Source organism: Pezoporus wallicus, unplaced genomic scaffold, assembly GCF_028554395.1.
Source record: "Pezoporus wallicus isolate ANWC-B61680 ecotype Strahan unplaced genomic scaffold, APGP_CSIRO_Pwel_v1 contig_3952, whole genome shotgun sequence".
Taxonomy (NCBI): Eukaryota; Metazoa; Chordata; class Aves; order Psittaciformes; family Psittacidae; genus Pezoporus; species Pezoporus wallicus.
Genome location: NW_026635034.1, coordinates 6,929,849 through 6,947,160, shown reverse-complemented (window position 1 = coordinate 6,947,160; position 17,312 = coordinate 6,929,849). Strand labels below are relative to the sequence as shown.

At 41.7% G+C, this 17,312-nt stretch overlaps 2 protein-coding genes and 1 long non-coding RNA gene across 3 annotated transcripts in view; 2 read left to right on the top strand and 1 right to left on the bottom strand.

Annotated features, from left to right (window-relative positions):
- Positions 1-54: 54 nt before the first annotated feature.
- The window catches only part of LOC130592441 (nicotinamide riboside kinase 2-like), a 136,432-nt gene continuing 119,174 nt past the window's right edge, over positions 55-17,312 (bottom strand). Inside the window, exons 2-9 of the mRNA XM_057396773.1 lie at positions 2,695-2,736; positions 2,428-2,518; positions 1,963-2,008; positions 1,640-1,826; positions 1,341-1,412; positions 660-766; positions 351-442; positions 55-247 (exon numbers count right to left, since the gene is read on the bottom strand). Of these exons, the coding sequence (XP_057252756.1) occupies positions 242-247; positions 351-442; positions 660-766; positions 1,341-1,412; positions 1,640-1,826; positions 1,963-2,008; positions 2,428-2,518; positions 2,695-2,720 (627 nt within the window). The 5' untranslated portion in view covers positions 2,721-2,736 and the 3' untranslated portion in view covers positions 55-241. The remainder of the gene's footprint in view (positions 248-350; positions 443-659; positions 767-1,340; positions 1,413-1,639; positions 1,827-1,962; positions 2,009-2,427; positions 2,519-2,694; positions 2,737-17,312) is intronic.
- Positions 6,999-8,784, top strand: LOC130592452 (CDC42 small effector protein 2-B-like). Its single transcript, XM_057396782.1, has 3 exons — positions 6,999-7,200; positions 7,585-7,686; positions 8,216-8,784. Exons 1-3 carry the CDS (start codon positions 7,147-7,149, stop codon positions 8,288-8,290), a joined length of 231 nt encoding a protein of 76 aa, XP_057252765.1. The 5' UTR covers positions 6,999-7,146; the 3' UTR covers positions 8,291-8,784.
- LOC130592459 (uncharacterized) lies at positions 12,754-14,097 on the top strand. Its single transcript, XR_008970550.1, has 2 exons — positions 12,754-12,915; positions 13,567-14,097. It is a non-coding gene; the product is annotated as an uncharacterized LOC130592459 (long non-coding RNA).

Sequence of the window (17,312 nt, the reverse complement as noted above, 5' to 3'; positions counted from 1 at the left end):
CATGACTGGGAAAAGACTAAGTTCATTTGAGGCCCCATGAGACTGAAGCACAAATTAAGATGAGAGACAAAGGGGAAGTGCTTTTTAATTATGACCATGTATAACTCAGTTTCAAGGGAAGATTGAACAAAGTCGAATTTAAGAGTTGAGAGTCTTCATAGAAGCTGGAACTTTAGTCGCAGGCAGGTAGGCAGCGTGGAGCAAACAGGAGTCATCTTCACTCTCAAGAATCGGAAGCAGCTTATTTCTAAACAGAAAGATACACATGAACATGTTACAGCTTTATGCTTTTTGACACAGACTTTAAAAGGATTGACTTTTGCGTTGCAATTACAAGCATAAACATGTACCTGCATATTAAGTAATTCTTCAATCTTATTCTGGATCTGTCCATACACATCATTAAACAGCTCCTCCTTGGATTTTGTTCCGTTCAAGTGCACTTAAAGTAAGAAAGTAGAAGAAGGGAGCTATAATTGAAAGTTTCTGTAAGACCAACAGATCCGAAAGAGCAAGCATTTGACTGGTATCACAGAAATATCCTCCATCCACCTGCTTCAAACTCTTCTCATGCATCTAACCAGCACATATATCCCAGTTTGAAAAGGAGTCTCCTATAGGAATCTTTTCCAAAGTGCTTTTGTCATTAAAAGACTTACCCACATCAACTCCAAGATCTTCCATTATCTTCCTGTGCTTTACATACATAGGCCAAACGTGGCCATCAAACAATCCAGGTGGATCTGGTACAGTGTAATTCCTTGAACTATAAATTAAGACATTGTTACTCTAGCATAGTAATTGCAGTTCAGGGAGATGACAGATAGTTGATTCAGTCTGTCTACACACTAACCTGAGCCTGTTACCCCCCGTGTAGTTCCTGAGCTTATCAAAAGTTAAGTATTTAGCATAAGCCACAAGCACAAAGATACCCACAAAAGTTGGAATTTGATCTGTGGGTCCAAAATGTTCCAGAGGCAAAAAGGATTCTTAAGAAGACTGATCTTAACATTGATCAATAATCCTCTCTTAAAGTAGAACTTTGGCTAAACAGCTGTCTACTTACTTCTCTGAAATATATGTTCAAGTTTAATGTTTCATTTGCATTAAGAACAGTGTATGTGTGCCACAATACAGCCCAATAGAGAACCCCAGTATAGTTTGAAATGTACACAACAGATGGGGAGGAAGCTTTTGGATTGTTTGGGGAAGGAAGCTACAATCTAACATAGCAGTTACATTAGTGTTTATCCTTTCTCATCTAAAAGCTTCAGAGAAACAGTCTTGAGGAGGGTAAAATGCTATTGGGCTAGCAGGGGAACCCAGAAAGAGCAACTCACCTTCTTCTTCTTTTACACTCTTCATACGGAATGGAAAGGAAGTACCGATGGTGGAACACATCAATCAGCGGCCTGAAAGACACGTTTGGGCACAGCTAAGCTGTTTGATTAGCAGCAAGAAATGGAAAAGTAAAACTACATCCATTTCCTGCACCTAGAGCCATCTTCAGACTTGTGACACCCACACTCAGCAGTAATCAATACCAGCTACTAATTCTCGGTTTAGAAAAGGTATTTTTATTCCCTTGGAGGTTTGCCTATCACGTAAAAGCAAAATACACGAAGGCACATCTGATTACCTGTAGGTGTAAAGGAGGAAGCCTTCAACAATAAGAATGTGGATTGTTTCATCTTCTCCCTGCTTATCTTCTAAGATTGGGGCATCCAATGTGTTGTTGATACCATGAGAACGTTCAAACTTGACTGGGTTTTTTATCCAAGCATTTATGGTACTCATCATAGCTTCCATGTCTAACGCACTAATCACTAAGACAAAACAGACAACTATTACTAAGCAGTAATTAATATCATCTAGCAATAACAGGGTACAAAAACAGTGCACATAAAGCATCAAAAAAACCACAAACTTTTTTAATTTGATAATGCTGTAGCAAAGCCTTACCATCATACTGTTTAAACCCATCTTCAACTTCTATTTCATCTTGGGGCTGAAACAATAATAAGAAAACAAACTCTCTGGTCAGGACAGCTACTGGAAAGCATGTTACTTGTTTCAAAGTAAGATTCAAGATCCGACCCCTGAAGCTACACAGCGAAATCTTAACCCTCCACCAGGTTTCTTTGCATGCAGATAAAAAGCAGCAGTAACGAGGCTAAGATAAAGTCGCCTGCTTCTCTATCTTCCCACCAACACAAGCACGCCGCACAGCAAAGAAAACGCGAAGTCAGCGCACGCAGCACAGCGCAGGCTTATCCCCCAGCCCAGCCGAGCACGGCAGCAGGCGGCCGGGGAGCCGAGGGGAGCGGGGCAGGGCAGCGCGGCAGGCGGGCAGGGCGCCAGGCGCCGAGGGCGGAAGCACGCGGGGGTCACCCCTCGCCTTCCCGCGGGCGGGCTGGCGCCGCTCACCTTGAAGAAGTCGTCCTGGTGCACCACGCTGCAGTTGGGCAGGGCCTGCATCAGCCGCCGCGTCAGGGTGGTCTTCCCGCCGTTCGTGACCCTGCGGCGACAGCGACCGCGCGTGGGAAGCGCGCCGGGCACGTGCGCGGGGCCGTTCGCCCTCACCCGCCGCGCTCGCGACACTGCGGCACGAGGAGCACCGAAAGGGCGGGGGAGGAGAGGGCCCAGCGCCACAGCAGAATCACCGCCCGCCGCCGCCCGCCCCGCGGCTCCTACCCGCCGATGCCGATGATGATGTTCATGGCGCGTCCGGCAGCCCGAGCCGTTACCGGCCCTGTCCGAGCGGCCGCAGGCGGCTCCTGGCAGCCGCTCCAGCACCGGCCGAGTTTTAGAGCCGTCGCCTCGCCCGCGAAACGGCGCCGTAGCGCTGCGGCTGCCCGGAGCCGGGCCGTGCGGCCACCGCCTGCCCTGTGGTGTGGCTGGGAGGGGGAAGGGCACGAGGGGATGGCGCGCGCCGCACCGGCTGCTCCGGGTCAGGGGGAGCCGTGCAGCTCTGCAGAGCAAACCGCGGCGGATGCGCTGCATCCCGCGGCCAAGGTCACGGCCTGTCCTTGTTGTAACAGGCATGAGGGAACCGCGCCGGGGAGCTCGGTGCGGGGGGTTTGTCTGCTCTAACCCCCCGCTCTCAAGGGCAGTTGTAGAGCACACGCGTTTCCTTGGAGGGTGTGTTTGTGCCTCAGCTGCTTGAGCCTGGGCTGCTGCAAACCGCAGGACCGGCAGTTGCTGCGCTTGAGGGACGACACCTCTTGTTGTGAAAGCTTTTTCCCTCCTCTGAAGAAGGAAGAGTCATGGTCACAGCCTGGTTTTATTGCTATTATTTCAGTTTATTCTTAGTAACATTAAACTCCGTAATTTACAAACTGGTACCTCGGTTTGTTGACCCCACGGTGTTTACAGCAGCAGTAGCAGTGGGTGGTGTGGTGCCAACCATCCGGCTTCTCTGCTGCTGGTGATTTTTACTAGTTTTCTTCTGGTTAGGCTCCAGTTCATTTCTCCCGCAGTTATTTTTAACTTCCAAATGACACATAATTGGGTCTCTTGGCTTTTTTTTTCTTTTTTTTTTTTTTTTTTTGGCGGGGAATGGGCAGTTAGTGAAAAATGCAATTTTTCTTTCATTTTGTGACTAATCTCATTTCCACTTTGCAAGAGGCGCTGCCTTGGTGGAGTTTTGTGTTTTGTTTGCGTGGGGTTTTTGTGTGTGTGTGTGTGTCTACTTGGCTTTTGAAAGGAGAAGTTTCAAATCTCTTCAGAGAATATCAACACTCCTAGGCTAATGGAGGTCTCCACAGGGTAAAACCCTATTCTCAGCTTTCCATGAAGCTTCACAAAGGCAGAAAGCCAATATATAATCATACTACATAGTAGTGTTATTATGTAGTTTTAAGGAATGCATCTCACACTAAATCCAAATTCTGGTAAAATTGGGATGCTCTTTCCAAGCAGTTAAATTCACTCTACCACAGATATCAGCTGTTTGGCTCTAAGGTTCTTCCAAAATCTTGGTCACTTATTGTTTTTTACTCCTCACCTTTCACCAAGCAAGATGCATTCTTCAAGCTTGATGCTTAAAACTGATTTTTGATCTAAAAATACAAATTCCACTGTTTTTACCACACCTTGCCATTGAGATAAACACACAACTGTTCCGGGATTTTAACATGAGATAAATATCAAATAAGCAAAGTAGGGATAATGAAGAAACTAGAAGCACTGTGTTTTTTTTGGAAAGGCACTGAGGCTAAAAAATGCTGTTCACATCAATTCAGCACTGACAGAGCTGGAACGAAAATGACAACAACCGGACTCAGAAATTCCTGTGATTAAACAACTCCTCTGGGGAAGGGCGATGGCAGCCTGGGCCTGCCGATGTGATGACTGACATATGCTAACACTCACTGACAGCCCGGAGTCCAGGATTTGTTATGATCAGACCTTGAGTCTAAAGGCCAGTTGTGAAGAACAGGTAAGTTTAGTGAGGTTATTTATGGAGATTACCACGCACCTCTCATGTCTAGGGAAAGGGAGAATTCTGTTTTGATTCAGGCAAACATTTTTCACTTCTACGGAACTGATATGGCTAAAATACAGTAAAATTTTGAATACCTTTAAATACACAGCTATGGTAGAACAAATGGAATGTTATGCTCAGTATAGTGTATCTAAACATAAAGCTCTCAGGCACTTTAAGGCTGCAGACCCCAGAATGCCTGTGTATCCTGCCCATCTCATTCCACATCTGTGTCTGTGTGTGCTAGCCATTTCCCTGGCCCTTTGTCTCTCTCTCCTCAATGATACTGCTGCTATGGTGAAAAACAGAACAACAGGATATTGTCCAGTTCAACTCTGTGTGCCAACAGTGACAAAATGTTGTTTTCTCCTCAATTTGTGGATTCTGGTTGCCTTTTGTTAGTCCTGAGCAAGCCCAAACACATTCAGATGTTCTTTAAATTCTTCCAGTTCGTGTGGAAACCTTGAGCCTTGGAGGAGGAAGGTGGTGTCCTGTGCCCCAGCGCAGACATTCCCGTCCTGGAGGATGACACTGACTCATGCAGAGGAAAAGAACAGTTCTGTGTAAAACACAACAGGAAGACATCCAGCAGTGCTGTGTGCCAGGAGGACACCTGCAGCGCTGCCGCAGGGGTGGAAGCGAGCCGCAGGCTGCATGGATAGTGCTGGGAAAACTGCACGGCTGCACAGCTCTGACGCCAAACCAGGGTGCTATTTTTGGTTTCCGTTCTGCTTTTCTGACACCTGTAGGTAAAGCGTGAAGTGCACAGCAGGCTTCTGCGGCATCTTGCAGAGCGAAGGATCTAGGATCACAGTGAGGCATTCTTGCTTAGCACTCAGGATTAATTATAACCCAGGGATATGAACTGTAGATGCGCTGGAGTTGCCAAGACACTCCAGAGGTGGCTGCGTGCCAGTGCTTGAATGAGGAGGTACCACCCTGCCAGGACTCCTGGGAGCAGCAGGTAACACCCAGGTACACTCGGAGCCCCACGGAGCTGGATGGCCAAATGCTGGGGGTACGGTGGGAGGACAGCAGGCGTTGAACTGGGTTATTTTTTGGGTGGGGATGTTTCTGTATCTAATTTGATGCTCGGCTCAGTCAGTCTGCTTTCAAAACAGGTTATTTGTGTATAATGACATACTTCATGATTTTCAAGACAATCTTAGCTTTGATACAGTCTCTTTAGCATGAAATAAACCCCCAAAATCTGCAACTAATGTGAAGTGGGTGAAAGCTTTGGCTTCTTTATGTCCTCATGGTTCTGTGAGCCACTGTCCTTTCTTTGCTGCACCCAAACAAGGCATCAGTGGTGATAAAGGCCATTGTGAGAGGATGAAATGAGGTGAAAAATCGTAACTGAGCCAGATAATGAGTTATATTAAGACCATCAAGGATAAATATAGAGTAATTTATGACACATTCTGCAATTATATATCGCATAGGCCGTCTAAAGCTAAGAATGCTTTGAAAGATAAATGGCAGAACTTTAAATGATCTGCTTGAACTGGGAGAAGTGATGAAGTGGAAGAAAACCACTAAGGTGAAAGAAACAGATCTGCTAATTACGTAATTGTGGGCCTACATAAGAAATGCCTGTGAAGGAGAAGTTTACATTGGTTGGTTGTGAAGGCTTCAGTGGGGCCTCAGGAAGATTGAATTGATGAAGCTGTAACTTCTGTTAAGCCGTAATCTTTATCAAAACACCCCACACCTTCTTTATAAATTAACACATTATAATATTGTTTAAATGCTCTGGGGCATGAAGAAGTTGTTATGATAGGCTATTCTATAGCCCTGGGTTTGATTTGGAGGTAGACAGTAGTACTCTTTAACCACTATAAAGTTTTTTATGATGGCTTCAGGGCACTTAAAGTCAGCTTCCTGGTTGTGTTTCCAGTTCAAGAGTGCTGTGTCAATAGTTTTATATGTTCTGGGAAGCTCTAGGCTCTGATGAACAGTTCCTGTTGCTGGTGTACAAAAAGCTTTTTGCCTTTTTTTTTTTTTTTTTCCCCTTTTATGGGCTTTTTTGGAGTTGTAAAAAATCCTTTATTTTGAGCTTTTGTGTATCTACGAAGAGTAACTGTATTAGATGTTAAGAACAAGTCTTTCTTTTGCACTGGTTTGTAAATGTTAAGCATTCAATCTGTTGTGCTTCAAAGCTCTGCTTAAAACCTGATCATAAATTGTTATACAAGACCTAACTTAATTCTAGCATTACTTTTGCTACTCTTCTGTAACGAAATCAGACCTTATACTACTGTCTGCCTGGGAGTATATGTGCGGAGTTCTGAGCCCTGATTCCTGACATGAACATACCGATTTAAAATTTATGCTACTCTTCTGTCCAGGTATGTTTAAGATTTTTAGAGTTTTGTTTAGTCTTCCAAAATGTGTATTGCTCAATAACTGTTACAAGACTTCAGTATATTTTAGTATAAATTTAACTAATACTCTCTTTGCAGGTATACTCATGTCCTGGGTTCAGCAGTAGCTGAACACGACAACTCATCAGATGCTTTGGGTGATTTTTACCAGTGAATCTGCACAAGGAATTCCTTCCTAAACTTACTTAGGAACTGCATCTTGGTCCTTCTACTGCTTTAACTCCCAGAGAAATAATTGTGCTTAACAAGACCTTACTATCTGCTGAAAATATAATGACTGAATTCCTGTTTTGTTTTAACTGGTGCAATGGTGAACAGCCCCAGCCGGTAGGTAGATGCGCATCCATTATCAGATTTGAAGTTATCTTTCAGTTATGTGGAAAACACTTTCACTGTCATGTTGTTTTAATTAGTTTGAGCTAAGTAACATAAAAGAATAAACCAGACCATGTTTGGCCATGGGAATATTTGCAGTTCTTAGGCCCTGACTTTCCAACATTAAAGAGAGTTTTTTGCTAAAATTCATTTAGCAGTAATAGAAGAGAATTTAACTCTGTTTTACTGCAGGAAGGCTGAAACTTCAGCCCAGTTACCATGAGGAGTCATTAGGGGTCAGTATTCACTGTCTTTTTTTAATCTCAGTTGCTTGTATCTGTCTGAAAGCTGCTCACGTTTGCAGAATAGAGACCTAAGGTACCTTCTTTCTTATAGAAGAGGCGCCGGAGACTGGACCGGAATATGATAGGAGAACCAATGAACTTTGTACACACTGCGCATGTTGGGGCAGGAGAGATGAGTAGTGACTATACATCAGTAAGTGTGCACCTCTTGGATAAGCAGAGATCTCCCCTCAGTAGCCTGTAGAGTAGGTAGCTAATAAACCTCTAGATTATTGAGAGAGAGAAACTGACTTTTACTTTTTTTTTTTCCTTAATAGAATAGCATCAGAACAGAACTGCCCTTTAGTTTGTAAACATAAGATACTGTGGAAAATACATACAGCAAGAAGTGCTAATTTCCCCAGTCTTTACGTATCAGAATCTTTTGAATAAGGATTCTCTGGATGCACTTGATAGTAGGTCCAGATAACACATCACCTTGGAGTCAAAGCTCTGCCAGAGTGATGTAAGAATAAATGGATTTGGGATAACGAGACCCATTTTACGCACTGACTTAAACCAGTATTTAACTGTCCAGGGTTTAGCTGTTATTTTTCCTACCACCACTGGAACCCAGCACTGTAAACATATGGCTCACCTGCCTCTTCAAATCAATGCTTTTATTAGTTGCTCTGGCAACCATACCTTATGAGATGTGTGTTCTAATAAACTTTTTTTTCTAGGCTGTATCAATTCAGGACCACATGAAGTCTAAAGGTGGCTACACAAATGGCACTGCTGCAACTGTTGAGATATAGGAAACCCTGAGAAGGCCACAATCTGCTCTGTCTTATAAGGACCCCCTGGACTGTGCTTTCAGATTCTCTAAAACCTCTTCACCATGGAGTAGGCAGAGTTCTCAAGTTTTAAATAGGCCAGTGCAAGCTTTGGTGTTCTTTGCGTAGTAGCTTCTGAAGGAGTTACTGTAAGTTATCCTTAAAATGGTCTGTCTTGGTAGTGTTGTAGTCGCAACTGTAACTTGTCACTGTGCATGACTTCCTAGCTGTGTCCCAAAAAACTTGCAAAGTTACAAGGTGGGATTGGAAGTCAGGATAAATTGCCTGGGGATTTGGTCTGTGTCTTTTTCTCTCCTCAAGGAATGCCAAGGTTAGTTTAATTGGAAGGTACCACATGCCTGTACTTCTTACATGGGCTAAACTGAATTGCTAAGTGGGATCCTGTAGCCTGTAATATAACTTTAGTGTGGTTTTTAGGTGGCTAACAACCTACTGCATAAATCTACTGAGCTGTACTTTGGTATTTTTTTAATGTTTTTTGATGGGAAGCAAACTCTAACATGGGCAGTTAGCTGAGTCTCCAAAACCTGGTGAAACTCCTGCTTTGCTGTGATAACACTTAAGTAGCTAAAAATTGAGGTTTTGCAAACACGCCCACTCTCAACTGAGGCTTAGAAACCAGACGTTTCTCTCAACTACTGGGCTGTCTCCTTTCCATACATGCACTGTATGACATGCATACATACATGCAATGTATGACTGACAGGGCTAATTAATAATAAATTGCCTGTTAATTTCAAGTGGTGCTACAACATGCTCACAACTGTTAGTTTTGCATGATTACTACTGAATTTTAAACTAAACATATCTAAGATCACTCTCTGTTATCTATCTGTAATGATAACTACACAGGACTTTAAGGGATATCTCACTTGTCTTTCTGGCTCCTTGATTTTGAGATTCTTATTTTTCAGATGAACTGATTTTTGTTCTTGCATATAGTTAAACAAAAAGTATGGATTAAGTGATTCAGTCTTGTGAAGGACAAATTGCAGGAGAGTATTAAATGGAAACAGTGTCTTGCAGAGTTCCAGCACTTCATAAATATTTAAATAAACAGCCATAAATATTTAGCTGTTCCCAACCTACAGTTTATTACCTGGCTCTTATTCACCTTTCTATTAAAGGTGACCAAAAGCTGAAGAAGAGCTGGGTTTTTCTTTTACCCAGTCACTGACAACTGTTCTCCAGCTCAAAACTGAGTGATTGCCAGGGCAGAAATTTAAGAAATCTGCTTGCTGTCATGGGATTAACTGAATACCAGTGTTTAAATTGCTGCCATATTAGTTATGGTGGAAGTCAGCAGAACTCTCTCCTTGCTCTAGGCATAAGATCAGTTATGAACTTTTTTCCATCTAAAACCGCACACAGCTGGCAAATCTTTTAACTTGCATGATTCTCTGTGGCTTCTGACACTTCCTAGATCTAGACTGCTGCCTTAGCTGAATTAGTAGGCTGCCTTTTCCGATTATATCAGGGAACCTAAAATAATGAAAGGTAGATCTGTGTTTCTGTATGCATTCAAAAAACCCCAAAACCCTTCTCAAAGGGCCAAAGAGGGAGAGAGAATGTTACTTTCTGTAGTAGTCAACAGTTAATCATAACATTCTGCAACCACATAAGAGAAATCTAACATCCATGTTTTCCTAGATCCTTACTCTTGAATTGGAATGCATGCCAAATTTTAATACATTTTTAAATTAGCATGAGTTAGCTCTTTTAAGGTCTTTCATACTTCTGTCTTCTAACTTCAGATTTATTCCAAGAGCCTAGTTAAGATACAGAGTTTAAAACGGCTAAATCCTGTATACTGTTGAGGAAGCATAAAGTGGCCAAGTTGTTTGTAAAGAGTAGAGTAAAATTCAGCAGCTATTAAAGTGAGTTCATGCATTCACTGGTCCATGCCTACCCAGCTGTCACAAAAATAGATGGGTTTTGTTAACACTGTAAGAAACCCCACTGAACAGGAATTAGTATTTCCTGAAGACCCATTCAGTACATTTATGATCAGTGGTGTCTGCATAACCAGAAAGAAAGGCATTGGTTATCATATCAGTTTTTCTCTCTTAAAATAAATCAACAGAATTTCGTTATTAAATCCTTATTTACAAAAGAATCCTAGTTCCTGTTATATAAACCAAGTAACACTATCTGATGTAAAACTCACCTGTTTTCATCAGATTCTGTAGTATTATATAGGACCGTATTAAAGTGTCACATCATTAAAAGGAAATGTTTTGCTACTGCATTAACAGTGGCATTACTTTTAAAATCTAACCAAACGTAAAAATATGTCTTATGACTTGGGGGGGTTCCTTTGTTGTATATTTAGAAACCTTCTCTAGCTGTAACCTGTTACATAATTCAGTATAAACCCATCTTGGTTATAACAACTACGTTGAACTATGCACTCACATTCTTTTCATATTGTAGAAAGTCTTGGTCTTCTCTCTGCACTGTAAACCTGTTGGTTAAGTGATGGATCAGCATGGCTTGAGCTTTTATTGCACAAAATAAAATTTCTCCACCAGGGAGCACAATTTTACATCAAGTCTTTTCTGTCTGCTTTATGCAAGATTACTCCATTGTGGGATGCGCCTGTGAGTTTGGTGCATTTTGAGCTTGACTGGAATAACATACAGTAAATAAGACCAAAGGATTGAACTTTTTAATCTATGTCGTAGGCTGTGAAGACCTTATATCAAGATAATGTGTCAATGAAGCATGGCTACTCTGGCTTGATGGCATTTTATTGTTCCTTTTGGAGGAAAATCACTTGCAAGCAGAGCAGGAACAAGTCTTTTATATGCACAGTTTCAGCACTGCATCTGTTTTCTTCGTTTAAAGAAAAGAAAAATCGGGGTTGGGGGGAGTAACTGTTTTTTGGTTTTATTTTAAGTATTACCTGTCTTATCCTTGATGTCCCTGCCAGGCTTTACTGACTATCCCATAATGCTGCATAAACCTGCAGACAGTATACGGAAAAGGTATTAGATGCTCTAAGTGGTTGGTCTTTGGGCTTCTGCAGGCACACTGCCCTTTCTTCATCCACAGTAATTTCAGTGGCACACAAGGCCCTAGTTTCTTACATCAGTAGTTTTCCTGCTGATATCCATGTGGTTACAGTGTATACGTAACCAGTTTCCTAGTCCTGTACAGAAAAGGTCCTCTAGGAACTGGCCTGTTGTTTCTTCAACAGAGCCTTAAACTGTGGAGTTAAACTTATCACTACATGCAGCTCTGAGCAAGTTTTGTACTTTGTTATGTGAAAGCAAAAAGTCTCTTTGTTATTGTTTAATTCTTCATACTCCAGGAAAGGTGGTCTGAGAGGCTCATGGATCTTCAGAACTACAGTTGGGAAACTACAGAAAGATAAGATCCACAAGTGAGGCAGGTTTAGAAGCTGTGGAGAGGTAATCTGGTATATGCTTATGAAGAACTAGCAGAGAGCAGAACGTGCGTGTTGGCGTCTGTTATCTGCAATGCCCAGGAGAGCTTTGTTCGTATCAATTAGAAAATACTCCTAACATGTGTGTAATTAGTATATGGAGGAAATTGGGCACTTAAATGCATGACTAAACTGGGACTTTGAGTCAAGAGATTGCCAATATAACCTTAATGAATGGTAGTATCCTTGTCCTGCAATGGCCTACAGAGCTGTTTCCACAAAGTCTGGAGCCACCCAGAAAGCTGGCTTGGGTTGCAGTAGCTGCAGACTGAAGCCACATCTATATTTCGAAGATGAGATGGCTGCTTTTTATGGAACACAAAACAAATAAACCTTGGAGTTAATACAAAATAGCAGTAGTAAAAGGATATTAGCATTCAGTCTGTTATGCTGCCCAAACTCCAGGGAAGTTAACTAGATCCATCTGACATTCAGCTTCCAGGTGCTGGAGCTGAAAGGTCATGAAGGCTTCCGTGCACCTGAGAAGGTTTGAGTGACACTCTCCTGGACTCTCTGCAGGCTGAGAGGCCAGGAGCTCACTGTGGCTACACACTGCCATCAAGACCTTTTCTCCCAATGCCATGTAGAGAAAGGAAATACAAAAGAAAATAGTGAAAGCACTCTGAGTGGGCAGGGACATTACTAGTATGTGTTCTTGTGCCAAAATAGCTCATAACCTGAGGTTCTTGATACTGAAATAGGACTGCTGTCTTCCCCTGGAAACTTACAGATGAGCAAACTCATGTTAAAATAAAATGTGTCCTTTCAGGGAGATTGGGGTGTACAATAACATGGTTTGCTTTGGCCTCTGCACCACCCAAACCTAGCCCTCACTGGCTCATCAAGCATTGCAGTATGGCTACTGAATGCCTTGTGATTGTCCTTGTTCCATATATCCTGTTTCTGCACATCCTATTAATATGGCCAAAATCCTATTGTTTCTGCACATCCTATTAATATGGCCAAAAGCGTAGCTCCAGTGGGAGGAAGTTCTCTTAACATAGTTTTAATCCTGTTTAGGCTGTCCCGTTAGTAACAGATGGACAAGAACAACAACTTTGAGGTGTCTGTTGAGACCTGTACAGTAAATTACTCATGAAACCAAGGCCACAAAGTTGTACTGAAACTACTTTACTCAGTGAGGGTTTGGTTTTGGTTGTGGGGCTTCTTCCCCCCCCTTTTTGGTTATTAAAACAATGTAAATGGGAAGAATATTCTCTTTGTAACAAATTTTAAGTTTCCTCAGATATTTGCATATACATCCAAACTGAACAAAATCAAAGTAGTTATTACTAAGGGCCTACCCTAATTCAGGAGTGGAAAAAAAAAAGAGTTGAATTATGTCTTTTACTGGTTTAATATATATGTTTTAATATATATGTATATATTTGGACCTTCATCTTAAGTAACATGGAAGGAAATAATCCATTCTTTTAAACTGAAATTAGTATGATTGTGCTGGCTTACTGGAAGTGTTTTACAAAAACTTGACTTAAAATCTACATTTAAACTACCAAGAGAGAATTTGGTGTGTTTTTAAGGCTGACATTGGCCTCTAAAGTGGATGACTAATTAATTTTAGATTCTTCATCAAAGAGCTAGAAAAAGTCTTTGGTTACAGGATTAATTTTATATATATATATAAAATAGTGTATTTACATGCATCTGATCTTGCTGGTGCTTAAGACAAACATGTACACTTTACATAACTTACTTGAGCTGAGCCTAAAGGTGAATGAAGACTATACTGATAACCAGTAATTAATCTAATTATTCTCTTCACAGTGAGCTGCCCAAAATGAAGGATTCATAGATCAGGCAAAACAATGGCACTCATTCTAGAGAGAAATCTATTTTTTAAAAATCAATCTAATATATGTAAGTTTGAAAGTCCAGTTTCAACACGAGTTGAAGCTGCATGTTAATGGTGAAAGTAACATCCTTTTAAATGCAATTACCCACATTTACCCTGGCAGTCTCTACCACGAGAAAATATTAAAAACTGACTCAATACCTTTGAGGGTGTGATACAAGCTTGAAAATGTAATTGAGAAGTAAGGCTTATAGTCCTTCGTTAATGCATGCTAATGTGACTTTGCTGCATAATGCCATATGAGGAAGGCTTTCACTAGTTTCTTTCAACTACTTTAAACATCACCTTTGAAAATGCGTTTGGTTATTCTCTCTGCTGCATAATATCCAGTGAAGTCGGGTATCTCATGCACAGATTGGTATTTACTGGTTTTCATATAAGGCTGTTAGTACATGGGGAAAAGTTGCTAGACATGTGTTTATATTAATAAATAATTCTTAAATACCAGTCTTTCTATATTTTGGATTATTTTATTGCCAGGAAAGACAGGTTCCATGAGGCTGTTGCACATGTCCTCATCTTTGCCATATGTCTCACAGAGACAGCAGGTTCCAGTAACAGTGTTCCCTGTGTCACTTCAATCAAGAGGTTTCACAGCATTATTTTGCTGTCTTGTTCTAAGCTTCAGCCAAAAAGCTGTGAAATATGAAGCTCTGAAAAAAATGGTTTATGGGATGGGATAAAATTTTTTTTTGGTTAAACCACTTCCTTTGCCATCTGCTTTTTTCTACTCAACTTCTCCATCACTTCCTAAATTTCTTAGAAATAGATTTAGTATTTGGGACAATGCTTTCTCTTAGTACTTAGAAATTAATTAAACATAGTAATAATTGTTTCATCCTTTTGAAATCTGTGTATTGGTTTATGAACCCCAGATCTCCTCTTTACTGATTTGTATATGACATTACTGTTTATGACCAGATAATTGTCCCTTTTACAATCTTAGACCTTTAAAAATTATGCAGTATGTTTTCTTTTAAATACTAGTGCTGATAGCCACCCTTCCAAATCTGACTTCCTAACAAGGCAATTATTTTCTGTTATGGTATTTTATGCAAATTTAACAGAATTAGACAGTAATTCACAGTTAAGCTAATGGAAGAGCAAATTTGATTGCATAAGGAGATAGAGGGAAAGGAACAGAAAAAGGCAGATGGCCTGGGATGAGTTTACTCAAAAGCCAAGAGGCTGATAAATATGAAAAAAACATAAAGTAGCACTTACTGCAATGAGAGTCAGGAGAACGGCCTTGGAATGGAAGGCCTTTTGATGTCTTTCCTTCTGTGTCAAATTATTTGTGTGTTTATGCAGCAATAAACAGGCAGGGGGAAGGAAAGGATAATAAGGATAATTTAATTAACCCTTTGAAAAGGATGTATAGCATTATTCAAGCGGTTTATTTTCTGTGCTAATGGCTATTTAGCTTCAGTTTCCACTCACTAATGTGCTCATTAAACACCTCTGTTTCTTATTGCTTATGCCTGAGTTGAGTTACAGACTTTATTACACTGATTATGGGTAGAAGCTATATTGCTCATTCCAAATTGAAAGTCTTTGGGCTTTGAGACATTCTTCAGGCTCTGAAGGTCTCAAATGAAGGTGCTGAAATTTGAGACTAAATCATCTGATTTTAGTTTTGGTTACGCAGTAAAGCTAATGGTAAAAATCAGGGGCTACTTAAGTTGCCAATAAAGATGGCCTAAGAAATTTCTACTGATGTCCTGAATATGAGTTGCCCATGTTCTGAACTAACCCTAGGGCTCTTCAATGCAGGTATTTCTAGTGAGAACAGGGCTGCTGGACTGTGGGGTATGTGTTTAATGTAAGAAATGTTTACACAATACCTTTAAACATTCAAAATTCCTTTAAATGAAAGGAAATTGTACCCAGTATTTCTCCTTGGTTGTTTTTTTTTTTTTTCTTCTTTTCTTTCTTTTTTTTTCTTTTTTTTTTCCTTTATTTTTCTTTCAGCTGCAGACGTAACAAACTTGCTGTGCTTTGCTGGGGAACACAAGGAGAAGGATTAGTATTTTGTAGGGGAGGACATGGCACTGTGGAACCTGATCCTGTGAGCAACTCTTGCACTTGCAATTCAGGTTAAATACTTTTTCCATGCCCAAAATACACTGTCATGTACATACTCTCAGCTCTTTACGCATCACAGAATTAATAGATTCATTGATGTAATCTGTATTAATCTGTCATCTAGATCTTGTTAGATTCAGAAGAGACAGTAGTTGGCAGAAAGTGTCATGGTTACTCTAGTAACAGCACCAAAATAGAAACACTCAGATGGACAATGTACTAGCCATTTTTTTAAATACCAGTTCTGCATGGAATATGAATTACTAGCTGTGTCATGCTGTGCCACTATCTTTCACTATTTAAGTACATAAAATTGTTGGGCATACTTTGGCAACCTAGCAAATCTGTAAGATACGTAAGGCTGTTCTGTTGTGGACACAAAGATTGTCACTGGCGGAAAAAAAAAACAACTTGCCTGTTATCATCAAAATATTGATCACAACACTACTTATTTGAAGGTATGTAAATGCTACTCAGATCTTTACCGCAACAGCTTACTGAAAATCTGTCATAGTGCAGTGGGGAATGTTGCCTGTACAAGTTCTACATGGCTTTGTCCTCTAATTCACACAGAGGGAAAACCACACATGCAGGAACCTCCTTCCTCAGCAGGAATAACTACTAACCACTTAGTTTGTGAGCAACTCCAGCAAGCGGGTTACCCACTGAAGGCTTTCATTTACTGAATCAATTACTTTGATTCACTAACGCTGGGCTGCAGCTCAGCTCCCGCCCTCTTACATCTCCCTTTTCCCTCACACCTCCGCCATCTTGTTTGTGTGTACATCATCTCCTTTCTCCAACGTTTCTTCACCTCTGCCACTCTCCCTGCATGCTGTTCTTGAGGCAGGCCCAGGCCCTTCTGGAGGGACCCGGCAGGGACAGCGTAACCAACGCTTGGGAACCTCCAGTGAAAGATGTTGCACAACTTCCTCAGCTGGTAAATCACGGAGCTGTTTCAGTCCGTCTCCTTCCTGTAAATCATTGCTCTTACATGTGATGCATCACAGCCCTTTCAGTGTTCTCAAAGCCTGGAAGACATCTCTGAAATGCTTTTTTCAAAACGCACAAGGCAACGCCCTCAATCTTTTGTTTTAAGTCACGTTTTGCTGTTTCTTGTACTTTTTGTTCTTGCTGAAGACATACCACTGCCATATCTCTCCTGGCTTTGCATCTCTGCCTGATCACCCAGAAACACTCAGATTTGTCTGAGGCAAAACCGACTGTTTCCTCGTATTTGTAATAGCTGTGAAGGGTTCCAGGCAGCATAAACCTGAAAACCCGCACATCGTGGTGGAAAACCTGACAGGCTGACAAAAAAACCTCAGCGAAAGCACAAGGCAAAAGGAGACCCAGCGGCTGGGTGGGCAGGGCAAGGCCCTTGCTGTCGGCAGAACTGCTCTCAGGCCCCAGCTCTCCTCACTCTAGGTCCCTTCTCTCCCTCCCTGCAACACAGGAGGGTCGGGCAGCTCTTCCCGCGGCCCGCCTCTCCGGGAGCGCCGCCCTGTGGCGGAGGCCAGGAGACCCCGCGCGGAGGCGAAGGGGGGGCCGCGCTGCCGGCTGCGGCGGCAGCAGCA

Excerpts from the sequence above, each read along its gene's own strand:
- LOC130592452 (XM_057396782.1), top strand. The coding sequence starts at position 7,147 with ATGACTGAATTCCTGTTTTGTTTTAACTGGTGCAATGGTGAACAGCCC. Across the intron at positions 7,201-7,584 it reads ATGGTGAACAGCCCCAGCCG|AAGAGGCGCCGGAGACTGGA; the intron begins GTAGGTAGATGC and ends TCTTTCTTATAG. Across the intron at positions 7,687-8,215 it reads TGAGTAGTGACTATACATCA|GCTGTATCAATTCAGGACCA; the intron begins GTAAGTGTGCAC and ends TTTTTTTTCTAG.